Source organism: Drosophila hydei, unplaced genomic scaffold (genome assembly GCF_003285905.1).
Source record: "Drosophila hydei strain 15085-1641.00,03,60 unplaced genomic scaffold, DhydRS2 tig00000063-arrow-pilon, whole genome shotgun sequence".
Classification (NCBI taxonomy): domain Eukaryota; kingdom Metazoa; phylum Arthropoda; class Insecta; order Diptera; family Drosophilidae; genus Drosophila; species Drosophila hydei.
Genome location: NW_022045657.1, coordinates 9,963,731 through 9,989,232, shown reverse-complemented (window position 1 = coordinate 9,989,232; position 25,502 = coordinate 9,963,731). Strand labels below are relative to the sequence as shown.

Sequence of the window (25,502 nt, the reverse complement as noted above, 5' to 3'; positions counted from 1 at the left end):
AAGATATATCACCCGTTCAGCCTTACAAAACAAAGACAAAGGTATTTTCGTTCTGTGCCGTTTTAATGTTCAAATCAAACTAAATCAAACTAAAAACTAAAATACCAAAAGATTCTTATGCGAAGCTAGCCCTGCCCTATATTCGCTGCTACAGCGATTTGTCCAAACGGATCATGTGATTCGTACATGGTACGTTGATCACTGCCCAAAGGTTTTTGGAATCCGCTGGCTGCAACATCGTTGTAGTATTATTCTGTGCAACGATCAAGTTCGGAACTTGCTGTTTATGCACAAAAAGGTATTTGAGACGTTTAGCTTATTCTTGGCCTTTTGCTGGTTGGATGTGTTAACTTATATATATATACTGTGGCCCTCTCCCTCTATATAAAGAGTTTAGTTAAGTTGATCTATCTAGCCGAATTGTGAACAATAAACAATACGCTGATCAAATTTAGAAAAGAGATTTAGACTTTGGCTTATTTTAGTTTTGCCTTGGATACAACATTTAAATATTAGAGAATTGGACTTCTGGGCGTTATATTCGTCATACTTCATGATGAAGCTAAGGAGCTCTCAAATATAGTATAGCAAAAGAAAAAATACAGTTAGTTATGACGATGCTGTAATTGTGGCAACAAGTTTGTCGCCTAAGTCTTTTGTTTTACTTTGAATAAAATAACGAAAGCGAATTTAAGACAAATATATTCATTAGGGCTGTGAGATGCTATACATGGCTACACATGTTTAGCTGTTGCTTTGTCTGAATGCTTTGTGTACCCTTTCTCAAGTCTAACAGCCTTTTAATTAATCGCTTGAGTTAAACAAATTCTTAATGAGTCTTTAATTAATCGCCAAAAACGAAATATAAGCCAGTCGTCGCAACTCTCGTTGTGTATAAATATTTAAATTTGTTGTGACTTGATTTCTGTTATGGCTACAACATTGTTCGTGCCGCAGTTGTTCGTTTCTGAGCTGCGACGACTCCTCCCCTGAGGTGTTTTAAACGAGTTTGAATACTTCTATAAATTTATTTGTTTGTCTTTTATCATTTCTGTGATATTAACTTCATTATTAGGAAGATGGCACGACAAAATTGACAATATTGATAACTGTTTTCATAATTCCAAAATCGGTCTTCTGTTTGGGGGCGTTGCCAATTTAAGTCTTCATTAATTAGCTAAGTAGACGCGACCTGCAAACGCTTGGTGACAGCAACAAGTTGGCAGAGTTGTATGAGAGAGCGAGCGAGGCAGACAGCAGTTGTTGTCTGCTGCAAAATGTCTACCCATTGAACATAGAACTTGTCTTTACCTGTTTTCGATTGGTGCAATTGCCAACAAGCTGCTGATCTGCAGAGAGCCCAGCACCCACTCGTCGCAGCTGCAATGTTGCGCCGTGAAGTAAGTAATACAAATCGTTGAGGTTTCTTTTTTAATGAAATTTATAGTTTTAAATACAATCAAATATTTTGTGGCAATTGCTTGCTCTTGCTCGTCTCTGCTCAGTAGATTTTAATTTGTACTGCTTTATTTCTCTTTAAAAGTAATTAAATTTCGAAAACAAATCCTATTTAATTATAGTTTAAGTAATAATAACTACGAAATTAGTAAATATAAAAAATAAATGAGTATTAATTATTTAAATAATATAAATATTTAATATAAATATTTAGTTACGGGTTAGTTTACTTTTTAATTAGAAGAGTCTGAGTATTTGATAATTTTAAGAAATCGAAATGGATCGATTTTAAGAGATCTTGCCTTCCGTTCGCCTGTTGAGAATGGGATTTCCACAAATATAGATTTCGATCAGTCTGGCAGGTGGTTTGCTGTTGACCTTCAATTCAAATCAGCTTCATACTATCGTATCGTATCGTAAATCGTATTTTATAATAACGACTATTATTTCTTGTTTGTTTTTTTTTTTTTGACGAGCTTTGTCTTCCTCTTTATGTCTCTCACCTTCTACAAAACTTTTTGATTCTTCGCGTAGGCCTAAGACAAATCCGATCTATATTTTATGGTTAAACTTTATGCATTAGACGATACCTGAAGAATATTATCTACAGCTGTCGTCATAATTGCAACAGTATATATTTAACTGTTAGCTGTATTTGTTAGCTATCTTTCATTCACTATATTTGACAGGAAGAGAATTGAAATTAGCTTGGTCCGCCGACCTCTGGTCGTATGCATTATCCTAACAATGGATCGCATATCGAGCGGAAGTAAAATCGTATAGGAATATGAATGTGATTCTCGGACGAGTGCATATAAATTTTATGGCTTTTACGCAGCGTTTGCCATTTTGCCACTTTAACATTATTGTTATGATGATAAGCGAGCGAACGTTGCAGCGACCATGTCGAACGTGCTGGGCGAAGGCTGCCTGCGGAGCGAGGTCTCACCTCTGGCCAGAATTGGGGATGGGAGTGGGGAGCGGGGTATCTGGGGAGTCTGGGGTCTCTGTGTCTGCCAATGCAGAGGCATGCTTAATGGCCGGTGGATGGGATTGTGGCCAGAACGCATCCTGCCTCCTTTTTTGACCATTGACGTTGTTGTTCTGTTTGCTGATCTCGGCGCGATCTGCTTCATGACTCTGGCTTGTTTGGCTTTCCACCATATTTAAAACCATTTCATTTTCTGGGGGCCGGAGTGTGAATATAGTTTAATATGTGTGTGTGTCTCTCGCTGTCTGGCTCTCGCTGTGTGTGTGCAATTTTCAATACCGCTGCCTGTCCCTCGCCCCACTTGGCCCACTTGCCGATATTATTTATTATGCTTGATTGGTTTTCAAGTGATCATAAAGTAAATGATCGTCGTTTTGGGTCGCAGACCTGGCCCCGACCAGTCTGTGGCAATTGTGGCGCTGTCTGTTGCCATTGAGCTGGCTCCGCTGTGGCGTTAATATGTAGATTTCTGCATTGGAGGCGTTAGGTGAAGATTTACGCGACGGCCAATGAATTGTGGCAGCTTTTCCATAGACAAGCCCGGGGTCCTGACCCTGTCCATGTGTGCATGTATATATTGTTTGGATAGAGATAGCTTCATTTGCTGCAGACACCTTGCATTCCAATGCCCATATCCTGCTCAACACCCACACGCAGCGCACTTCTCTGATGGCCTCCAACAATTTGGCATTAACATTTAATTGACATTGATGATTGCGGCAACGGACAACTCTGAGAACGGCTGGCTACCTGTGCAGCGTGCTTGGCATGGGAATGCGAAAGCGAATGGCTGGAAATTATTAAAAATCATATCGGACCATTGTGACAGCTGAGCTGCGTATGTCAAGCATACTCATCTAGTCCTTGTCGTATACGTAAGTAGTTAGTTGCCAGCCAACTGACATGAAGAAGACATACAAATAAATTTGTGGCACTTGCAGACATTTGCAGCCGAAGCAGCAGCAGCAGCAGCAGCAGCAGCAACTAGTAGGCGATTCGGGTTGAGATATAGCAGTGGGTGACTTGGGCCAGCCACTGGCAGATGCCAGCTGGAAGTGCGCGCAGACAGGTCTTGCGTTTCTAGCGCCAATCTCTCAAAGTAACTCAAAGTAAATGCTTAAAGTCAACGCCGAGTCAAGTCTTTGGGCGCTACTTTCGACTCACATGCATGCATACAAAAGCAAGTGTATGTGTGTGTGCGCGTATACTCGTGGCTTGTTTATTTGTTTGAGTGTGTTTTGTTTTCGCTGCTTTAAATGAACGTTATTAAGAGATGGTTATCTCTGAGTGATTTATTCATTAAAAAGGCATTTATTAGTCAGAAACAAGCCAATGCCAATGCGTGTGTTTGTGTGCGTGCTAGCTATACTCACTTACACACGCGCACATCGACACCTCCACATGGCCGACACACATTTGAGCCGCTGCGGCTCGTTTGCTTGCCCGCTCGTTGCCTCATTTGTGTGGCATTAAAATGCAAAAGCGTGTTTGTTCCTGGAAAAACTGCAAGCACATATGGCCGATAAGGAGGGCGCAGGGCGGCGGGTGGAGGGGGGTGTAGATGTGGCCAGCTGGATGCCGTGTGTGTTTTATTGACTCGCATATTTCCATAATGTGATGTCTGTGTGCGTTTTTAATCACTTAATTAGAGAGTTTTTTAATTGTCTTTAGTTGAAGTTATTGCAATTTATGCGAAAGGTGTGCGCTGTTTGCGTGCCGGGCAGGAAATGTGACTTGCTGGCCAAGTTCGTGTCTTAAGTCTTTTGTTGCAAGGTGCTTGGAAAGTGCGTGAGTAAAAACCATAGTATAGTCGCAGTGTAGCCTCACTGAGCTGAGCTTCAGACCTGGATAAAGTCCCTTGACTTATTCTATATTCTTATTTGATCTTAGCCACTCACTGATTGGGAGTACACATATTTAGACATTGATAGCAATTTAAAAATTACGTAAACATCGACAATGGCTATGCTAACGATAGCCAGACCAATAAAATGGCAGAAAACCAAGGCAGAGAGTCAAGGCACGAGGCCATCCCATAAATAGTTGTTAGTCCCTCTTGAGAACTCGAGACAGGTGAAGAGCGGTTGGAATTGCAGTCGTCTGTTAATCACCTCCTCGCCCATTTGACCATGTATCATTGGACGGCCAAGACGGGACCGACAATTGGCCATGTTAGAGCCTGGTGGCTTCTTCGTTTTGGTGTCATAAGGAAGCGTCTAAATGATTCATAATTTATGCCTAGCTCTTTGGCTGTCCCTGGCCATGTCCATGGCGATTCCCGTTCCCAGAGTCATTCACTTGGCCATTCAATGCTTTCGTTACTTAATTTTTTCAACTTAACGTACTGGCTTGTGCCTGCCTGCCTGAATCATGCCCCCAGCTCTGCCCCACCCTTGCTTGTAATGCGTTATGGCTGCCACAATGCGTGGCCGTCATCGTCGTCGTCGTTGCCGTCGTTGTCGTTGTCGTCGTCGTTTGTCTGGGACGTTGATAGTTGAAAAAATTACTTACAAATTACATGCGTAGCTTATGCCCCCGTGCCGCCTTCAGCTTGTTTGCTTAATGTGCTTTGTGGCGGGTTGAGACTGGGCTCATGTCCAGCCGATGTCCGTTGCTGCTGCTGGTATTAGTATTATGTCCCGTGGCTGGGTCGTAAATTGCTTTTCCTAATTGAATTCTGAGCACTGTCAAAGCGAGTGACAGTCAGGTGGGTGTGGGCCTCTGCCACAACCGTGCAAGAATGGGTTTTAAATGCAACAGCTGTGAATGAATTATCACCATCAGTCGATTATAAAACAAAATAATTCTGCGAATTGTTCTCATTAGCTAAAAATTCTTAATCATTTTAGTGCTTTAATCTCACTCGGCGATTGCAATAGCAGCAGATTAATCTACATATTTAATATAGTGGCAATTACGCCTGTTAAATAATGCAATTTTGCAATAACAATAATTATAATTGAGTTAACAAGCCAGAGCGAAAGGGGAGCGACTGGTAAAGGGCTTGCAAGCGAGCTTTTAGGTTTTGCGGAATTTTTCGCATGGTTTAAAATGCAGCACGAAACCTGGCCATAAAGTGTAGTTGCGTTTAGCTTAACCAAGTCGACAATTTAAAAAGCCAATTTGCACATAATACGGGAAACGTGAGCGAAAATCTTAAACAGAATTGTCCAAGCAAGCAATTTCAACGCATGTGTGCGCGAACAGACGCTAATGCTAATGCAAATGCAATGTTGTTGGTTTGGCTTGATCAGCTTATTAAGAAAACATTAGCTCGGCTTGACCCAAATTTCCGTTGGCATGCTAATTTGAATTTGCGCGCGCTTCCCAACACTGGCGAAAGCATATGTGTTCACGATCTGGCAGCACTTGTGGCGAAGGCGATGCGCAATTAGATTTATGCTACGCAAATTCATGTGCTGCTGCCCCACTTCAGACAAATGGGTCGGAAGAGAAGAAAGGAGCCGAAACAATTGAAAGTTGGCGACTTTGTGTTCGCCAAAGTGCGTGGTTTTCGCGCTTGGCCAGCACGTGTTCTGCAGGAGGAGGGTAACATGTATCAAGTCTACTTCTATGGTACTTGCAACATTGCCAAAGTTCGTGCCACTCAGCTCTTCGACTACGAAAAGAGCAAAGTACGATTTGGCCAGCTGAATCAGAAAAAATACGGTTTATTTCGAGAGGCCATGCAGCACGCGGAGAAGTCTCTGGCCCATCCAGGTGACGATCAGGGCTACTTTGAGGCAAAGGCTGAAAAGTCCGTCGAGCAGTCTTCGGCATCAACTACACCCAAGGACTTGAGAAAGGTGTCAGGGAAGGTGATTCTGCCATTTATACATATAACCGGCGACTCGGATTAGAGCGCATAATTAATGTAGTTTAAGTTTAAACAAAGTTTTCTTTTTCTAATGGAATTTAATAAATAAATGTTTTTCAGTTTATTTTTTGCCTTCTTTCCGGTAATTGGTTACAGCTTCATCTCTGAGGGTATCGAGCGTCACGTGGCAATTAAGGATTTCGGGGCTGTTGTGTTTATCGCGTGGGCGTGTTTGCGCTCGTAATGGCCCCTGCGTGACGCAAACAAACAAAGAGAGCACACATATGTATGTATGTGTACGTGTGTGTGTGTTTCACAGTTAATCAAAAACTGCGTGATACACGTTTCGATTGCCGCACAAATGGCAACGCATTAAATTCTGCGCCATCAGCAATCCCCGAGTCACCCTGTGGACATGGGCGTCAGCCTGCAGAGCGGGCATAGTTTAGCTTAATGGCTATCGTAAAAAGTGCGCTGCCCATCAAACTGGCAGATCCTTGTTGATGTGTATGTATGTCGGCCACCCTTGTCTTCAATTGAAGGGGAGCAGTAGCTGCTGTGATCTTTGGCAAGATTCGTTTAATATTAACAAATTATCTGAGCCGCAGCAAATTAATCGCTGCGCAGTTGTTACATTGCCAGCATCTGCGGTGGCAACTTCACAAAATATTTAGGTTAGCAAGGCGGATGCTGTGGCTTCTACTGTTGCTGCAACTGCTGTTGCAGTTAACCACAAATCAGATTCACTAGCTCTGCAATGAGATTTGGCTGCCAGAAACAACAGTTTGAGTTTAACACGAGATATTTTGTGAAGCTTTAAGACGTCCAACAACTTGCATCATCTGCCTGCGATATTTTTCGGAGTTGCAGCATCCGTGACAGCTGTCCTGTGTTTTGCGGTAGACCATAACGCATAACGATTCCTGGACAGATTTCTTGAGTAGTTAACTATTTACGCATAATTCGTTTCACTCTCTTTTTTAGTGGATTTTTACTCACTATCCCTTGGCCCACGTCCAGGGCAGTAAAATGTCAAATTAATGTTACGACATGTCCAACAACTTTTGATGGCATTTGACAATGTAGACTTGGAAATTCCTGCAGGTGACGCAGTGCCCCTGTAATTTGTTTGGCCGCACGTACGTTGGACATGATGGAGCATTGTCAGCTTGTGCCTGCCCAGCATAAACAAAAACAAAGCGCGCCAAGGGACCTGCAACTGTAGAAAACTGGATGGCAGGTGCTGACCACGACGAGGCGGAGGAGGAGTGTGCTGCCAGGGGCTCCAGATCTGGCCACCAAAAGGTGTCAATGTGTGGGCATGTCGCACACGTGTGCCTTGCGGCCCGAGGCTATAAATTTACTTTGTTTATTCGTTGCAGCCAAACGGCAACCACGGAAAACAAAACGAAACAGTTCAAGAGCCAAAAGACTTTCGGCGGAAATTTGCTTAGGAAATCAAATTAAAATTTGCTAATTTATCAGGCGTTTTCAAATCGTGCCAACAGCGGCAGCTAATTGGCAGCAGTTGGTGCGAATACACATACATACATATGTATCTGCAAACATTTGTGTTATCGAATAATTGGGTGGCTCGAAAAATGACAACAGAACAATAGCATTTTAATTAAAATACCAAAATGTTTGCAGGTTTATTTAGTTCTTGATCAGAATACTGGCATTAATCAAATTTTAGCAATTAACTTTGGCAAAGAAACAACTCAAGGGACAACAAATAAAAGCACGATTGCTTATTAGATAAAGTCCGTTGAGCTTACTGATTCTATAGGGAAACTTACACTGTGCAGCGTGAAACAGCTTCTTCGAAAATGAATTTCAATCTCCAAATGTGCCAGAAAAAAAATATGAATTAAATTCAAACAATAGTCTTTTATAATCGATTATTGTCAATCAACGATAATCAAACAAGATTTTCCATCACTAAATTTAACTTTGGAATTTTGAGAATGCTATTAATGTGGTTGTTTAGATCGGCAAATATGTGCTCTCTGCTCTGTTTTGTTGTGCTGTGTAACCCCTTTGGAAGACACACGCAGTATAATCAACTACGTCCAATTTGATAGGCCAATCAAGGACTTAATTTTGCGCCTTTTTGACGACCATTGTTACGCACTCGATGTACACATGTTATTATTAGTGGTTACACGCAGCCAACCCCTATTGTATATAGTCTGTAGATATGCCCTCCCTTGAGCACCCCTTGTTCATTTCTTACAATTCATAACTGTCATGTAATGTGTCATAGACGTAATCGATTCCAAGTCGGGTAACATTGCAGTCGCAATGCATAATCAAGACATAAATTTCTTGCGGTTTATGACAGTAGCTCTTTGGGTCAGCAGGTGAAAACGACACGATTCGATGTCATCATTCATAATTGGATGTTAAGCAAAGGCTTGCCATCAAATATGCCACACAAACAAACAAATTCAATATGCAAAGCGTCTACGATTTTTATTTGCACTCGTGCGCACAGTGGGTGGCATCAACAATGGGACACAGTCTATGTCTCATGTGGCTTGATACTTTACTGGCTGTAAACATTAATTGATTTGTGCCAAAAGCCGAACAACTTTTTAGGCCGTTCACCGAGCCCCCATCCCCCGGGCTAATTAAGTTATGCCACAGATGGCAAATTAACATAAAACTTTGCAACATTAAAAATGATATTCACTTTATTATGCTCATATATTGACATTTGAGGTGCTCTTTTTTATGGTTACTTTGTGACAAAATTGATTAATGAACTCATTTATTTGTGTCGATAGCAAATGGAGAATTTTTATGATACACTCAAAGAAATATGACGAATTATAAATGTAGCTTGCGGGCCTGAGCTTCGATTTCTGTGACAAAACTTGCACAATTTCTGATTTTCTATATCATTTTCTTTTTTTTTTTTTTTGGTCTGGCAGTGAAAGTGGAACTGTTAAATCTTGACCATAAACATCACATATTAGGCGGAGCTATTGTTTAACACTAAGGTATGGGCGGCATATCGAAAACTTTTTATGATCGAACTTAAAACTTAACTCATAAAAGGGATTAAAAACAATAAAATAATAAAATATTACTTAATTATGTAAATTAATTTTTTTTCATTACGAACAGAAAATCAAACGAAATTCAGTTTTGTTATAAAATAAGTTAAGACTAAACTCCAAAATATTTTGCTTGGATTTGCAGACCTCGTTGTAACAATAGATGATTCTCTTGCCAATTAACGGTATTCACATGACTCGGGACCATATTAATTCAGAACAACCATAATGGGCAATAGATGAATAGTTAACAACAATCATTTGCGTGTTGAACACTCAATATATACTCGTATAAACAAATGCATATATTATACTGTGGTGCTATAAAATGCGTTGAAATATCTCTAATAACTAACATAAAACAGGTCGTAAAATGGCAATCAAATATTAGCCTGAGGCATCCAAAAATAGTCGTCATAGAAAGTGGACATAAAATTTGTGAATGTTAACAGCATTCTTAACAAATTCATTTCGGCACGCATTCGGCGTTTGGGGTAACTCTGAAATGATAGATAGATAGATGGATATTCAAAGTTCAGTTGAGTCGAGTGAAACTGTTAACGTGACTGTCGCGTCTGCTCTACCGATTAATTGATAGACCCATACAAAATTTGTGAAAGCCATCGCGTCTTGGTGTCCACAATGAGCGCCTTCTACGCGTTTATAACTCTATTTATAATTTTGGATATTCAGTTTGTGTGTTTCTCGTGGTTTGGTGTCAGCTCTCTTTGTGTTTGTGCATGGTATGTATCTTGTTAATGGCCGTTTTTAAAATGCCATAAAATCGCTTTATAAGTTCATGATATTAATATGCACAACAATATTGGACATTATTATAATATATTGAGGAGTATCTAGCGCACACAAAAGCGACCCAAATGAGCCGTAGACCGATCCAATCTTTGATTTTGGTCAACATCAACCAACAACTATGCACACCCTGTGGTGCACATTAACCAACTTCAAAACAATGACAAGCCCATGTACCGCCGGGATAAGCGTGAAGTAGTGTGCAGAGCGGGGAGCCCAAAAAACATTTCAATTTGTATTTGGTGCTGGAATATTTTTGTATTTGGGTATCAAATTGCTGGCATTTTTCAGGTCTTTCATAAATTAAGGGCTTGTTACATAGCCATAGTACGGGTAACAAGAGCATATGGGAACAAGTGCTGCTGATAAAGCAGCTAAAGATCGCACGTTATCGAAGTCTTCCATTGGCTCATAACTAATTCTCCAATATCCTGGGAAACTGATAAGCTGTTGTGTGGGTACCCGTACTGTGGGGATGTAGCACTTAATAAATACTTGTTAATTTATTACAACAAATTGCTAGTAGATTTATAACTCTGGTGTAAATTATGATATATCTATATTATGTTATTTTGAATTTATATTTTTGAAATTATAATAAAATAAGAAATTATTAAAAAAATTTAAATTTTAATATTAAATAATATTTATTACATATATTATTAATATTTGTTAGTTTTTTCGGTACAACTTGATGTGGGGCGATAGCTCGTGACAGGTAACGAATATTTGATTTTATTCTGAGCTCTAGCTATTCAATGGATCGCCCTGTGTTTTTATGTATAAATAGAAGCTTTGTGCATCTATGAAAATCTAAAACATATTAAATTTACTTAACACCTCAACTCATCAAGCAAGAATGGAGGACTCTTGGAATATGTCAGAGCTCATGTTATCAGATGTGCTCGTGTCCAATGTCTACAACCAGTTTTTCCACCAGAATCAAAATCTGTTCAAGGATAAGGTGTGCTTTCTTTACTTAAAGCCTTTTCATATCCAAAATTAACCCATAGATTGTGCTGGATGTGGGCTGCCGCAGTGGGCTGCTGAGCATCTTGGCTGTAGAGGCGGGCGCTGTGAAGGTGTTTGCTATTGGCAACATGCGAAGTGCCAAATGTATTGCGAAGGTTTTGGGAAATGGCGAGCGGGCGGAGATTTTTGAGCCGCTCAATGGTTGCATTACGCAAATCATATTGCCCTGTGGACTGAGAAAAGTGGATATAATAGTATCCGAGTGGATGGGGTAGGAATTGCTGACTTGTAGATATCAATCAGACTTATTGATTGCATTCATATTGTTTATTAAAAGGCATGCCCTATTCGCGGACTCTTTATTCTGCCAGGTGCTATACGCACGTGACAAGTGGCTGATAAAGAATGGCTTTATCTTTCCCAGTGTGGCCAATCTCTATATACAGGGCATATCATTAAATCGTGAGCTGTTGGTTGATAAAAACGTGCTGATAATGGAAGACTATGTGAATAGACAATCGTTGATAACAGAAAAGTGTCTACTAAAATCAATAGACCTCACCTCAATCAAAGATGACATTGAATTCCAAAAGGCCGACTTCAAGATGAAAGCACTGCGAAATGGAACGATGTCTGCGTGTCTTCTCTACTTTGACATATGTGCCACAAATGGCAAGGGTCAGCTGCAAAAGTTGTTTTCAATAGGACCAGAGGCGCCCAAAACGTATATGATGCAAACAATTCTATTTTTGAAGGAAGATGCCCTCGTAGTTGCAGAACAGCAGATTCTGTTTGGGCGCTTAAGCATGATACTTGGCTACTTTGCACCACGCGGCGTTGAGTTCTCCCTGGGCATATGGTTGGCCAAGTAGAATATTGTATTTAATAAAGGGTAAATACTGATACGAATACTGAAACTGATGCGTGATGCCGGATGCTTGATGTATTCATGGCAGCATTTGGGCGTTCGCCTCAAAGGCCAACACGTCGATCTGGGATCTGGGTGAAGTCTGGGCGAGCAGCGATGCTCCGCTCAACGGTCGTTGCAAGATCAAAATTTATGGCCGTGCTGCATCAATTAGGGCGGTAGCCCGACGACTGCCAACTCAAAAGACAATGGGCATCGCGGGTTTGGTTTGCGGGTTTTTTTTGCTGACCTGATCGGTGTTTAGCTTTGACGTCGCTACAACGATTTAAAATGATGTCGCGCATAATTCACTGATCGAGTACGAGATCGATTTAGTATGCAGCGATCAGCGTTCACGTTTTGCCAGACTTTACGTCGTGCTAGGGCTCCAGTCTCTATCCCTGTTCTCTCTGTTCTGTCTGATCTGTGCCCTCGTTTACAGTTAAGTTCTTATGTTCAAATCTCATAACTGATCGCCGATCGCACTTGGTTAACGCTCCATACAAGGCAGAGTACAATGGGATATCAGCTTGTCCTGCTCGCTTGCCAGCGCTGTGAACACAAATTCGTTTTTTAAATGATATCCCTTGGAGAATCGATCCACTGACCGCTCTCAGCTCGCATGCTTAAGTGACATTTTGCGGGACGTGGGTCTGTGATGGATTAGCATCATTTTGCCGTGAGGATAATGTGTCGTCTGCAATGATTTTGGTTGACATGTTTTTGTTTTTCTCTTTTATTTTTGGCAGTTGCTTGAGGGTATCGTGCGTAAAACCAAGGCTGTTCTCAGAAATAATTATGCTGCTTTTGCGCAAAAGTAACAGCATTTTTGTACAAATTGCATAAAAATTTAAATTGGCCAGCAAAAGTTTTTGATTTTCGCGGCGAGCTCAGAAAATTGCTTAATAATGAAATGCCAATGGATTAAGCGCAATTTGTGCGGTATGCGGCATTCCGCATGGGGCATGGGGCATGCAGCGGGCTCACTGATCCGCACCACTCACTGAATTCCACTCAAAAGCTCCCTTTTCTTTTCTTTATCTTTTTGGTTAAACAATTGCCCCGTTCAGCAGCTTGATTTGCTGAAATTTTACTTTATTTTACACCTACTCTGAGCAGGCCGAACGACCGTCTCATTCTAGCTCATGCCAGCTGTCTCTTTCTTCAGCTTTCAGCCTTTCGCACGCTAGCCTTGCAGCGTTTTCATTAAATTCGCTTAATAGCGCAATATAATTTAAACAAGTAGTAACATAAAATAAAACTCACAGCAACGCATTGAAAAGCATAAAAAGAGGCAAATGATGCCAGGGCAGAGTTGGTCCGCTCCGAGTTGGCCTGGATCTGCGCCACATTCCGGTTCCATGCCATGGCGCATGGGCGAGACGCCCGGCTTGGGCCGCAAGTGCAATAAGTTCGCTTAACGAGGGTTTAATTTATGATTTGTTATGTTTCCGGTTCGTGTTCTTGTGGCCGATGCTAAAAATTATTGGCAATAAAGCTAAGGTGTGGATTATCGTTGGTTGGTAGCTTATGCTGCTGCAGCCAGTTGGCCACTGGGAATGCTCAGTGCTGCAGACGGCTTGTTGCTGGCGAAGGTGACCAACGATTAGCGATAGCTCTGCGAAATGATGCTACAAATATAGATAAAGCGCACATAGGAGCTGAGCTGATCAGATCAGATCCGATCATATAGAACTAAAAGCATTGCTGGTTCTTAAGAGCAGTCGCCTAATTTCACATACGCCACAGTTTTGTCTGTGCCACTAATAATCGCTAATCCTTTCACGCTCACTGTGCATTTGCAGCAACACAGACCGAGGCAGCCAACCAGCCTGCCAAGCCAGCCCAGTCAGTCAGCCAGGCATGAAGAATGGCAACCGCATCGGGAGCGGGAATGGGTAACGAGGGACGTCGCATTGCGTTGAAAATCGATTTGTTTGGGTTGCGCCTGCGCAAACAACGCGGCCCCTGGATAAGAACGGATAAGAAAATAAGCAAAGACACCAAAGGGACACAGGCGCTGGGAAGAGGGGGCTGCGACAGGGACAGAGTCAGGCGCTGAGGCACGACGGCGAAATGGTTCAAGCCAACGCCAACGAGTATCTGCTGGAACATAAATTACGCGACTAACAAGCAGCGCCCCGTGCAGCCAACCAATACCAACTTGGCCGAGAGCTAAAAAAGATACAAAGCTCAGGCTCAGCCTGACTCGGAGTGGCTCGGATGGGCACTTGGGAACAGGCTGCAATGGCCGTGCACTAAAGAGCTCAGCCTGGTCAAAGTGAGTTGCAGAAAATTATAAATGAAAGCGGGTGTTGGACGTCGTTCACAGGCGAACAGCATCTCGACGTGGCAGCGCAGCGCAGCGCAGCATCCCAGCAGCATCCACGTCCACGATTAGGTGTAGCAATTTGGACGGGCTGCCTGTGATTGAGACCGAGGCAGTGTTCGAAACGAAGTTAAAAATCAAATTAGCGAATGTGTTGAAAATTAAAAACAAATTCACGGATAAATTGCATCTGCCAGATACGCAATTATTATGAGGGTAGACAGGGCCAAGCGCAGGGAGAGAGACGAGCACTACCTCTGACTTATGGACTGTCCAGTCAGTCGCTCTGCCTGGACCGTGGCTGCTGTTCTGGTTCTGTTCTGGACATTCGGTTTGAGTTTTGCTTTAGCTTTAGCTGTGCCTGTTCTGGCTCTCGTCGTGGATGTGGCTGAGGCTGTGGCTGAGCGCTGTTTTTGCCCTCGAGGTGTTGCAATTTGACGTTTTTTACGCGCGTTTTTATTCCATGAAATCCACATAAGCTTCACATAAGGATGCAGCAGCGGGCACAGCAGCAGTCGCAGCAGCCGCACGCAGTGCAAATACTTGGCCCTAAATGGTTTTTGGCGAAAAACATGTCGAATTAACACGCTCAGTTGCTGTTGCTGTTGCTCTTGCTGTCGCTGTTGCTGTTGCTGTTGCTGTGGAAGTGGATGTGAGGCAGCTGCGATCGGTCAGTGAATGTGGATTAACAGCAACATCAACCTTATGGGGCAGTCACATGCACAGCTAAGCGCTGTGTGTATTTAAATGCTTGGCAAATTAGCTGAAATTTCTTTTGGCTCAGCACAATTTGCATTTGATGTATGTGTGTGTGTGTTTTTTGCTCTTCAAGTGTGTGTGTGTGTGTGTGTTTGAGAGTGCAAAACATATAATTAGTGTTGAGTTTTTGTGGTAAGCGTAAGCCCCTACCGTACTAAAGGGGCTCAGCTGGCGCCGTCTGCGGCTGGCAAATAAATCGCGCTGCTGTTGAACTTTCAGTGCCTCCGGGTTGGAGCGGAGGTTGGCCAGAATCGCATTGCCAGAGCGAATGGCACTGCCAAGAGCTGACAGAGAGTCCGACTTGAGAGTCGATTGTGGGACACGCCCCTTGGTGTCCTGGGCAATTGCTGGCCAGTTCTCAAGGCGAAGCAACAGAGCGCTATAGAGACCAGTGGAGATCGAGGTCGCAGCTTAGAGCCCGTCGTCCAGCGCCGTAAAAAGGGCGCAAATTTTATGAGCGCATCGTTTAACAAATGAATTTACAACCGTGCAACGCCCAAATGTCTGGCGTTCAAATTCAAATTCCTTGCGCAGCAGACATGGCCCTAAAACGAAACTTGGCACTGTCCGTGAGTTACGTGGCACACGGAGGCGTATGCACTATATTCGAGCATGAAATATGCTTGGCATTTGGCCAAATGATTTAAAACAAATAGCAGCCAGTCATCCACCTCTCAAACGACGTCCACATATATGTGGACTTTTATATTCACATCTCAGTCAACGCTAGGACAAAGCCGAATTAACGCTTTCATTAGTCCACTTTGTGTTTCGTTGGGCACCTCTTTTTTGAGCTGCACTTTAGCGTCCATAAATCGAAATCATTGTCAATTACTAACTGGCAACTGGCAATTGCCAGCACGTTGCTACACTCGTTAAATGCAGTTTAATGAGCTACCCAAAAAAATCTGAATTGCCTTTTCGACCAGCTTCTCGGTGCGTGCTCGCCAACGGGCTCGATCAGCTCTTTGGGTAATTGTAATTGCGTCGGCCTGTCAATAAGTTTTCATGGACTTCAATAAGGGAAAGCTTCGCCAGCTTGCAGTTATAATACGTTTTTAGCCCTAATTTATGTAATGTATTTACCGACACGATGCCAAGAGATCACCAAGTGAAGCTGGTCGAAAATCGATTCTTTCAATTTTGAAATTCCTTTTGAATCTCATTTGTTTATTAAGATTTACTCAGTTGGAGTTGGAAATCTAAGAGTTGCCTCTGCTTACCTGAAAATGTGTTTATCTTCCAATTGTCTGCTAAAATACTGTCACAAATTTCACACTTCTAGGCTAAACTATATCTAAATACCTCCAGGCACATGGCGATCCTATTGAAAAACTGCTGCTCAGCTGCTGCTGCTGTTGAAAAACTTGTTAAGAGTCCTACGGACAGCGGCTGGCATTGGCACTTGGGTTCTCATTGTCTGCTTAATAAATGAGTGGCCATTGTCAGTGGGTATAAATGTCAAAAGGTTGCTTTTGACACCCCAGCAATGGGACGAGCAGCGGTCAAGCGGCGACAAGCCGACACAAACTGAAGTGTGCAACACAATAAAATTGAACTAGGCTTTGCTCTGAATTGTCAGCTCACTTGGCCAGTTTTGCAAATGCAACAATGCAACCCCTCAGCGGACATACACAACGATCATTTAAGTGCCATTAACACAGCAAAAGAGAGGGAGAGAGAGACAGGGAGAGACGTTGAGTGGAACAGAGAGAACAGAGAACACCAGCTGGCAGTTGGCAACAGCTTCTGGCCCATTCTGAAACTCTTAGAGGTAGTGCCGGCGCAGCTTGAGGCCGTCGCTCGGCTGGCTAATGGAGCTAGGATGCCGCCCATAGCGCCTGATAGTCCCGATCTGCTAAAGATGTGTATCTCTCTGTGTGTGTGTGCAGTTGAGATGATAAAGTTGTTGCGACGATCGTCGACAATCAGCGATCAACGATCGAGGATCGAGTGGGCCAATTTGTTTGCAACTCGTTTGACGTGTTTGTCAATTAAAATCAAATTCGATGCCATCTTAGAGCAAACGAGCCAAGCGGACAGCGCTGGTCATGGTTTTATGGTTGTTGTAGTGCAGCGGGTAAGATTTCCTATGCCCGCTTATGCCTATCATTAACCACTTAGGCGCGAGTGCAATAACATTTAATTAACCAATAAATTTGGTGCAATTTATCAAAAAATCCAAAACGCAGCCCAGACCAAAATCTTGTTTTTCCAAATTGCCTCTAATAACCGCAATCGATCGTTATTTTTTGTGGTTATTAATACGGAGGCCGCGGATTGAAACGGGAACCAGGACTCGAGACTAAGTCTGGAACTGCAAATGCGTGTCTGGGCCTGGGTCTGGGTCTGGAGATCGTGGCTCTGGCAAACTCTGGCAACGGCTTCTCAGGTAGTTCACAAGTAACTGCAAATTGCTGCCGTCGATAAAACTCAAATTGGTGGCAGCAGCCGCGCAGCATTCGCGACGCATCCGCGTTGCTGCCGCAAGACCACAATCGATCGCTGAATTTGCCTAATGGCGACGGCCACTCAACACAAACACTGAGCGGTTGCTGCTCTGCTGGTCCGCTGTCCAGAGTCTCGACTTGGGCCTGGGACGCATCTTGATCTTCTATCTGGCCTGGCTGATTGACAGAGAGACGATCTGTGGTCCAAGGCCTCGCTGTCTGTGTCTCTGTCTCTGTGTCTGCCACCGATCCTGCCTCAAGCTCCGGGCCTCCTGCCTCCCCCTCGCCTCCTCAACGTAGTCGCGCTGTTTACGCGCGCATTTAGCATGTTGTAAAAGTCTGATGGCGTCCATTATAATCAATTGGCCGGGCTCGTAAAATTAAATGATCCGCAGGAGAATTAAGCGCCAATTACGCGAAGCAAAGGAAAAAATATGTTGCCGTTGCCATTGGCGCAGCAAAGTCTCAAATTTGGGACGCGATCAGAAAGAAGCAGAGCAAAAGGCAAAAAATAAAAAAAAAAAACAGAAAACAAAAACAACAAAAATATATATATAAAAACGCTGGTCCGAGTTAATTGCAGCATTTAAGTTGTCTTATTGATCATAATAACTCCATAATGGCGGAACATGTGCGTACAATATAATAATCAGACGGGCAGCGAGTGAAAATTGCAAACGGGAAATACGTTTGGAGTAAATGCAAAGGGGGAAAGTGGAGTAGGCCAGGTAGACCGAACGAGGAAGAGAGAGAGAGAGAGATGGACGATCGCTAGGGCCATGCTCAAAAGTGGAGCAGGCACTCGATCTGGATATTGCACTGCTGTTCGCTCTTCAGCTTTTGCTTCTGCTTGTGCTTGTGCTTGTGCTGTTGTTGTAATAAGAGTGTGAAAGCAAACAAGCAGTAAAATTAAAGCGATCCGGCGCTGTCCTCGGCCCGTTGCCTCTGAACAAAAACTGATCAACTTGTAATGGGAAATGTGCTCAAAACTCAACTCAATCAGCTTAATGGCCTGACAACTTGTAACTTGTTGCCGCTGCCAATGGGGAAATGAGGAACTGCGATCTGGAAGACATGCCAGTTGTTTCGGTCTGCCCGCCAGGTGCTTTCCGCTTTTGAAACATTGTAAGGAAATTGGTGCATTCGCGCTTAATGATATTGCAGATAACGTGTTCGATCTGATGCAAAAAAAAAACCACAACAGTTCTGTATGCCTGCGAGCCAATGCTTACTTTTAGTGGGTTATCGCAATCATAATTAGGTAAATAATCGCTTTGAGTAAAGCTTGAATATGTAGGAGCTCAAATGAAAGTACGAAATTAAAATCAACTCAAAGAATTAACCAATCAATTCAAAAATCAAATGTTATATAGAAACAATTAGCATTTGTTAGAGTTTATACAAAATATAATAATAATATAAAAATATAATAATATTAAAAAATAATTCTACTTTCAACTAGATCAACAAATTTAAATGCCACAAATTCTACAACAGTTTACAGGTATAGTTTGAGAACAATACTTCATAGATGAGTCTTACATTTTATATTTTAAATTAAACCATTCAATTCGAGTTTTTTCTGTAACAGGTCTCCCTTAAGGTTCTGTTTAAAGTATAAAAAATAATATGAAATTCCAGGCACTTTCCAGGTTGGCTCAAAACGAGTTTACAGAAGTCAGCTGTGAAGTATCTTCAGCTTATCATCTATGGTACAAGTATATAAATTTATTAATTAATCAGACGGATACAAAGACAGACTCACGCAAGCCCCAAGTGACATGTTGCAAAAGTATCACACGAATGCCGCTGCACAATCGTATTACAATTGGATTACCCGTCGCCTCCCTCGGTTTTTGGCAAACGGAAAAGCAAACATAATAAATTAAGTCATTTAACATAATTTCGCTACCAGAGCGAGGTCGATGCGACGATTGCAACAGCTGCTAAACGAGGGGACACAACGCATGTGCCAAATGCAAACGCAGCGGCGATGGCAATCCCGATCCCATAGCGAGGGAGCACACATGGCATGGCCCGGCATGACAATGGACAATGGAGCGTGTGGGTGCAATCAACATCTGAAGTGGGTAAGCGGCTGGGTAATTTACAGCGCTGCAGTTGCGCAGACGCAGTTGCAGTTGCAGTTGCAGTTGCAGTCGCAGTCGCAGTCGCAGTAAACGGCTCAAAAGACTCTTCGATTTGTGTGCGCGTGTGTGTGTGAGTGAATAGCGCAACTAATTTTCAATGGAGGCCCAACAAAAGTGCAATAAACGATGTCCACTTATACCAACAATGGCGTCCAACAAAGGCTCAACAATGCGACAACTGTGGGCGTGGCACACACGCAGCACAACTCTATGCCCAATAAAGTGGACTCGCTTTAATTAATGGAAATGCAATGACTTCTTACCTTCTGTGCTATCCGTGTTTAGGATCTCTGTCTGTTGTCGGCTCTCGGCTCTCGGCTCTCGGCTCCTGAGCGTGCAGCTGCCATCGTGGCTAAAGGCCAAGAAGCAGTGGCCTGCATTGTCTGGCTGCCGCTTGACAAATTTATAACAAATATTCACGCGTGCTTTGGCAGGCGGCCCTTTGTCAACTGCTCCTGCTGCTGGTGGCTGTATCTCAATTATTGCCTTTCCATTGCCACTTTTTTCCTGCTTTGATTTCACACGAAAAATCGAAAAGGAAAAAACTAAAATTCTCGCAGGCTCATCCTTAGTGCTTGAGTTCTTTGTTTGGTTCGCTGGAAGCGAGGTGTCGGCTTTGGTTTCGCACATTTTGTTTGGCGAGTCAACAAAAAAGCAAATAAAGAAAAACACTCGCATAATAGCAAAACAATTAAAACAAATTTTCGAATTGAATGGCTCGGCTTTGTCCTGCCAAATGATCCTGTTTGCCAGCCTGTTGTACTCATCCTTATTGTTTCCCGGGGTGCGATTTCTATGGAATTAAAGCGTCAAATGCGCCAGTCATAACAAGCCGCAGTCACAAAAGTCAATAGGGTTCCCTTCCCCCCTCTCTTACTCTCACTCTCCATAGAGTTAAAGTCGATTGGTAAAATTGATTTGCACGCCCTGGCCATGGCTGCGAAATGGCTAAATAAATGCTGCTAAAACTGCCGGACAGGGCGTTAATTTCATTTGGATTTGCATGCCAGCCAGCCATATACATATACATAGAAACTGGTTTCGTTGCCCCAATCCCTCATGTCCCTCGCCAACAACTATGTATAATGTTTCAGCGAAATCTTGCGATAAAATGCATAACAACTTCATTCACAGCGGGCGATGCCATAAAAGTGTTTTAAATCGTGTTAATAATTTTGTGCAGCGTTTGCCTGGCCAAACTCTGAATTGCGAAGAGTCCTGCTGTGACCGGCATGTCGTCCACACTCGCCCAGCCTCACCACCCGACCCCCACCTCCAGCTCCAACTTCAACTCCAACTTCAGCTCAACGGGTTGGGCAGTTGCATGTGTTGTTTACTTCGCATTTGCCATTTCATTTTTCTCTTTTTGTTTTAAAGCATTTTCAGGCGTTTATTGCACTTTTGGGAGCCAGCCTCCAAGCGAGTCCTGCAACTGGCTGCCCTGCGGCCATGGCGTGGTCTATTCACACCTGCAGTCCAGGTATAAATTGCGCCTGCTGAAAAGTATCTGCAGGCTGCTCGAGCTCCATCTCGTGATCAATGCAATTAATTATAATTTGTCGTCAATAAACAGCAAAAAAATAAGATACAAGATCGAACCGAAAAGCATAAAATTTCAGCAGCCAAATTCGACTTTGCGTGCTTCAAGTGGAAGGTCTTCAAATTATATATTTGAACACATCAAAAGCCATTTAAATATACTTAAGTCTGGACTTTTTCTGAGCCAGCGCCGCAGTCATGCCGGAGTGTGGAAATGTTGATGGCCAAATAATGATTGACATGGGAGCTACCAAAACAAACTCTTTAGCCCCACGAATATATGCAAATGCCAAAATTATTAGTGTATAAGACATTTATGTATACGGAATGCATGTGATGTATGTGAAGCATTTCGAAAGTGTGACTGCCTCTGTGTCAGCAAAACAGTAGTCCTTGTTGATCAGAATAAATGCAGATACGGGTATAAGAGGCTTAATATACGTATGCATACAACTAGTTTTAGTTATGAGAAATAAATTAAATTAAATTAAAATTCGGAAATAATCATCATTTCTACAAAGTCCTCAAAATCTCTAAATTGTTGTATTTTTTATAATTTATACATTGAATACATAGTCCGAATTTTAATTTAATTTATTTCATTTCTCATAACTAAAGCTAGTTCTATGCCTTCATGCATAGTGCCACACGACGGCTCCTTACATCGCGAAGCATATCCCGCAGCATCGGTAACTGAGGCTACCAATTATAATATATACTAAATATTCCAAGTATAACAAACAAAACATAATAATAACCGGTATTTATTTATACATGCTGACCTCACAAATTGAGCATTAGTTTTAAGATTGGTCAATTTACGTTCTTAGAAATGGGTCTTACACATTATCGGGGCTTCGCTTATACGTTATTTCGAATATATTTGAAAGCATTTTATGTTTCTAGCCTCGACAAGTAGACACAGTGTCTTTATGCTTTACATATTTTTTAGCGTCAGGGCACTTTCTGTTTAATGAGGCACTGGCTAGGGAAAGTAAGCCACATCGTTAACCTTAAACATATCGTTTAACTCGCTCTCTTTGCACAGCCAATTCGAGTACTCATAATTCCGTCCAATTTTTGGGCGGAACTCCCGTTTATCGTGCAGCTATAAAGCTGCAATAAGCGAAGCTGTTCCTGTCCCGCTGCTGTCTATGAATAATTTATATGCCCGTAATGTGATAATAAGCATGTGCTGATATCCTGCGGAAATTTTGCAACCCAGAACCGAGTTTCGGATCAGGCGGAGCGGTCCAAGTAAGCCAAGTGGAGCTGTGGCTAGGTTCAAATGTTAAGACGCTTTTCGTGTTGCAACTCAATTGCTCAATTATTAGGTGCAGACGAGGAGCGCCGTGGAGCGACGGGCGGGCGGGCGAGTAGCTCCCCAAAATTATACAGCTGCGTTAGGCGAGTGAAATAAAAGTCCATTACAAATGGAATCAACAACTCATTGCTCATCGACATTTGGTGCTGGCCAGGGCTGTGTCAGCGGTTCCCAAGCAACATTATTATCAGCAATATCTAAGTTTGAGTGGCTGCCCAGAAGAGAGAGAGAGAGAGAGAGGGAGAGAGAGAGCAGAGCAGAGCACCCAGCGCAGAGCTCTCAATCCCTGGATAGCTTGTTCATCTGGCTGAGCCAGTACTTGGCGATAAGCAGCAATTTTCCTGAAGTGAACCCCATTAAAATATGATAAATTGCGTCTATTTTACGGAGTTGATTTTAACAAGACAATTTAACAAGCGTAATTTAATATTTGACAGAGCACAGCGTTGAGACAGCATGCTGCTCTTGCCATCTCTCTTTAACCGCAACAACAAAATGGAAGCGACCATGAACATGATGTAAAGTCGTTCTCGTTGCTATTGTTGTTGTTGCTGTTGCTGTTGCTGTTGTTGTTGTCGACGAAAACGTATCTCACCCTGGGGAACACTTAAACGCCAACCGAAAAATTGCCTGAGTTGGACTTTTGGACTGAGTCGGAGGCAGGGGTAGAGCTGCGGCTGAGGCGCTGACTTCAGCCGTTAATCTCGGCAAGCGCTGATGGTGGTGGTACTGTTGTTGGTGGTGTGGCTGTGAACCACAAATATGCAGCAAACAGGGTGGGTTTCTTAGCTAGGGCAGGCGCAGGTATGGATGGATCTGGCCCAGCGCCGCATTGATGTTAAACATTCTAAATTAAGTGCCGCGCTGCCGATAAGGTAATTGGGGTGAAATGTGAGTGGAGTGGTGTGGAGTGGAGTGGGGTGGAGTGGAGTGAGTTACCAGCTTGTTGATGTGAAGTGGGGGAGTGGGAAGGGAGGTTGCCGGGTAATGTCGCCGGATCCGTGATTGTAGCCACAGACAAATGCTAATCACATTTATATGACGCTCTATGAATCTCTGAGTCCATGGGTAGAGGACGCAGGGACAGGCATAGTTAATTAAGTGATTTATGCGCTTATTGCATGAGTTCCCATTATAAAGTTGATTAACTAAATTAAGCAATTATCACAAATCTTTCACGAACCGCAAACCGAACTGCACGAATAAGTTATGGCCATTCGACGGTGAGCCAAAGGCTGATCAGCTATATTTTTGTTGTCGTAGCGATCACAAATTGAATGTTTTTTCGACGTAGATAATTGCCGGTTGAAGCTGCAGCTTGGGGAACTAATTAACCTGATCCACATAAGCCAAGCTGCCAGCGGATAGATCCATGGCCAGATCAAGACGAACTCCAATATAAAATTTATGACTTGCCCGAGGGCAGTCAACTAAATGGCCACAAATCAAAACAGTTTTTAACTAATGAATCGCTTTTTACCTTTAATAAATATGCAAGGATGAAATATAGCTCAGAGCAGAAATCCTATTTAATTTGCCAACAATTAAACGTGGCATTAGCTAAAACCTAAAAATAAAATATATAATTAAATCAGCATTTAATTCATATGTCAACCACAAACGTTTATATTTCTCTACAACAAAGTTAATTGATTCTTTTTGTTTAAAATTATAGCTTGAATGGAACAATGGAGCAAATCACGGAAGGCAACTGATGAGCGGAAATGTGGTTTAACATGTCATACATAAATTTAATAAAAATAATAAAAACAATAAAGATTTTATTATTAATAATTAATAATCTAAGTAAAAGTAATATGTGAAAATTGGGTCTTAAAATGATTCTAATCTAAACTCTTTACTCTTTGCTCTAAGAGACCTCACAGCATGGCTCAATTTCTATGTTAGGGAAGTACAGTCGCTCTCGAGTGGCCTGTTTCAGCTGAAGTGAGTGCAAGTGGTGTGAGTGGCTCTTGAAATGTTAACAGATAAAAGTTCAGCGAACCGCAAAACCCCAACCAATGGGCACACATTGTTTAATGGCCGCCATATCAGCGCAATTATTTTCAAATTGTCTCGTTTGTTTTTGAAATGCAGAGCAATTACAATTACCCGCAAGATACTGAAACTCATCCACTTGGAGTTACGCATCAACACACACACCCATATAGGCCAGATCAGACACACGCACACACACATATGGTCACAGGAAGTGCGCACTTAAGTAGACTTTGAATAGTTTCTAATTAACTGCGACAATCGGCGTAACGGGGTTGACTGATGAATTGAGTGAATGCCTAGCTGATGCACTGAACGAGGGTCCCAATCAATCAGAAAGGGGTGGAAACTAAGCTGAATGCCACACAATCGTAAAGTATTTTGGGTTTACTGATGCTCGCTTCGAACTTGAACTTGTTTAAGATAAGATGCCGCACATGGGTTCCATTAAGATGCAAATTACATTTTGTATGGTAGTATTTAAAAATCCGTTTTCAATTTGGGTGGCTCGCTAGCATTTCATTAATCCACCGCTTCGCACCGCACCGCACCGTAGCGCACCGCACACGACGGCTGCCGTAAGCCGCATGGTCCAAGTGGAAATTCTTTAAAATGCCATTATCGGAGCTTAACAATTCGATACATTTCGAGCTGTAAACGAACTGTAAGGCTACTGTTCGGGCAATCACTTGAATCGGAATCTGCATTAGAATTGAAGTGGACTAAAATGCCGAGGTCCCATAAATTTAAGGTGTTAGAAATGGGAGCTCCGTATTATGCCTTATGCTTTGTGCTCGTATAGTTGGAGCTACGGAACTGGCGGCCGTCATAAGCCGAGCGTTTGATTTATAGCAAAATTATAACGCATTAAGATCAAAATATATATATAGAGAGTGTGGCAAAGCCGCTGCGGCTGGGTTACCAGTTGAGCCGAGC

The 25,502-nt window shown here is 42.6% G+C and overlaps 2 protein-coding genes across 2 annotated transcripts; both read left to right on the top strand.

The window, feature by feature from the left end:
* The first annotated feature begins 5,889 nt into the window (after positions 1-5,889).
* On the top strand, positions 5,890-6,309 carry LOC111602696 (hepatoma-derived growth factor). The gene has a single exon (XM_023319928.2). The coding sequence runs from the start codon at positions 5,890-5,892 to the stop codon at positions 6,307-6,309; it is 420 nt and encodes a 139-aa protein (XP_023175696.2).
* A 4,603-nt stretch (positions 6,310-10,912) lies between these two features.
* Positions 10,913-12,013, top strand: LOC111602779 (protein arginine N-methyltransferase 1). Its single transcript, XM_023320045.2, has 3 exons — positions 10,913-11,102; positions 11,152-11,381; positions 11,448-12,013. Exons 1-3 carry the CDS (start codon positions 10,998-11,000, stop codon positions 11,980-11,982), a joined length of 870 nt encoding a protein of 289 aa, XP_023175813.2. The 5' UTR covers positions 10,913-10,997; the 3' UTR covers positions 11,983-12,013.
* Positions 12,014-25,502: the final 13,489 nt, after the last annotated feature.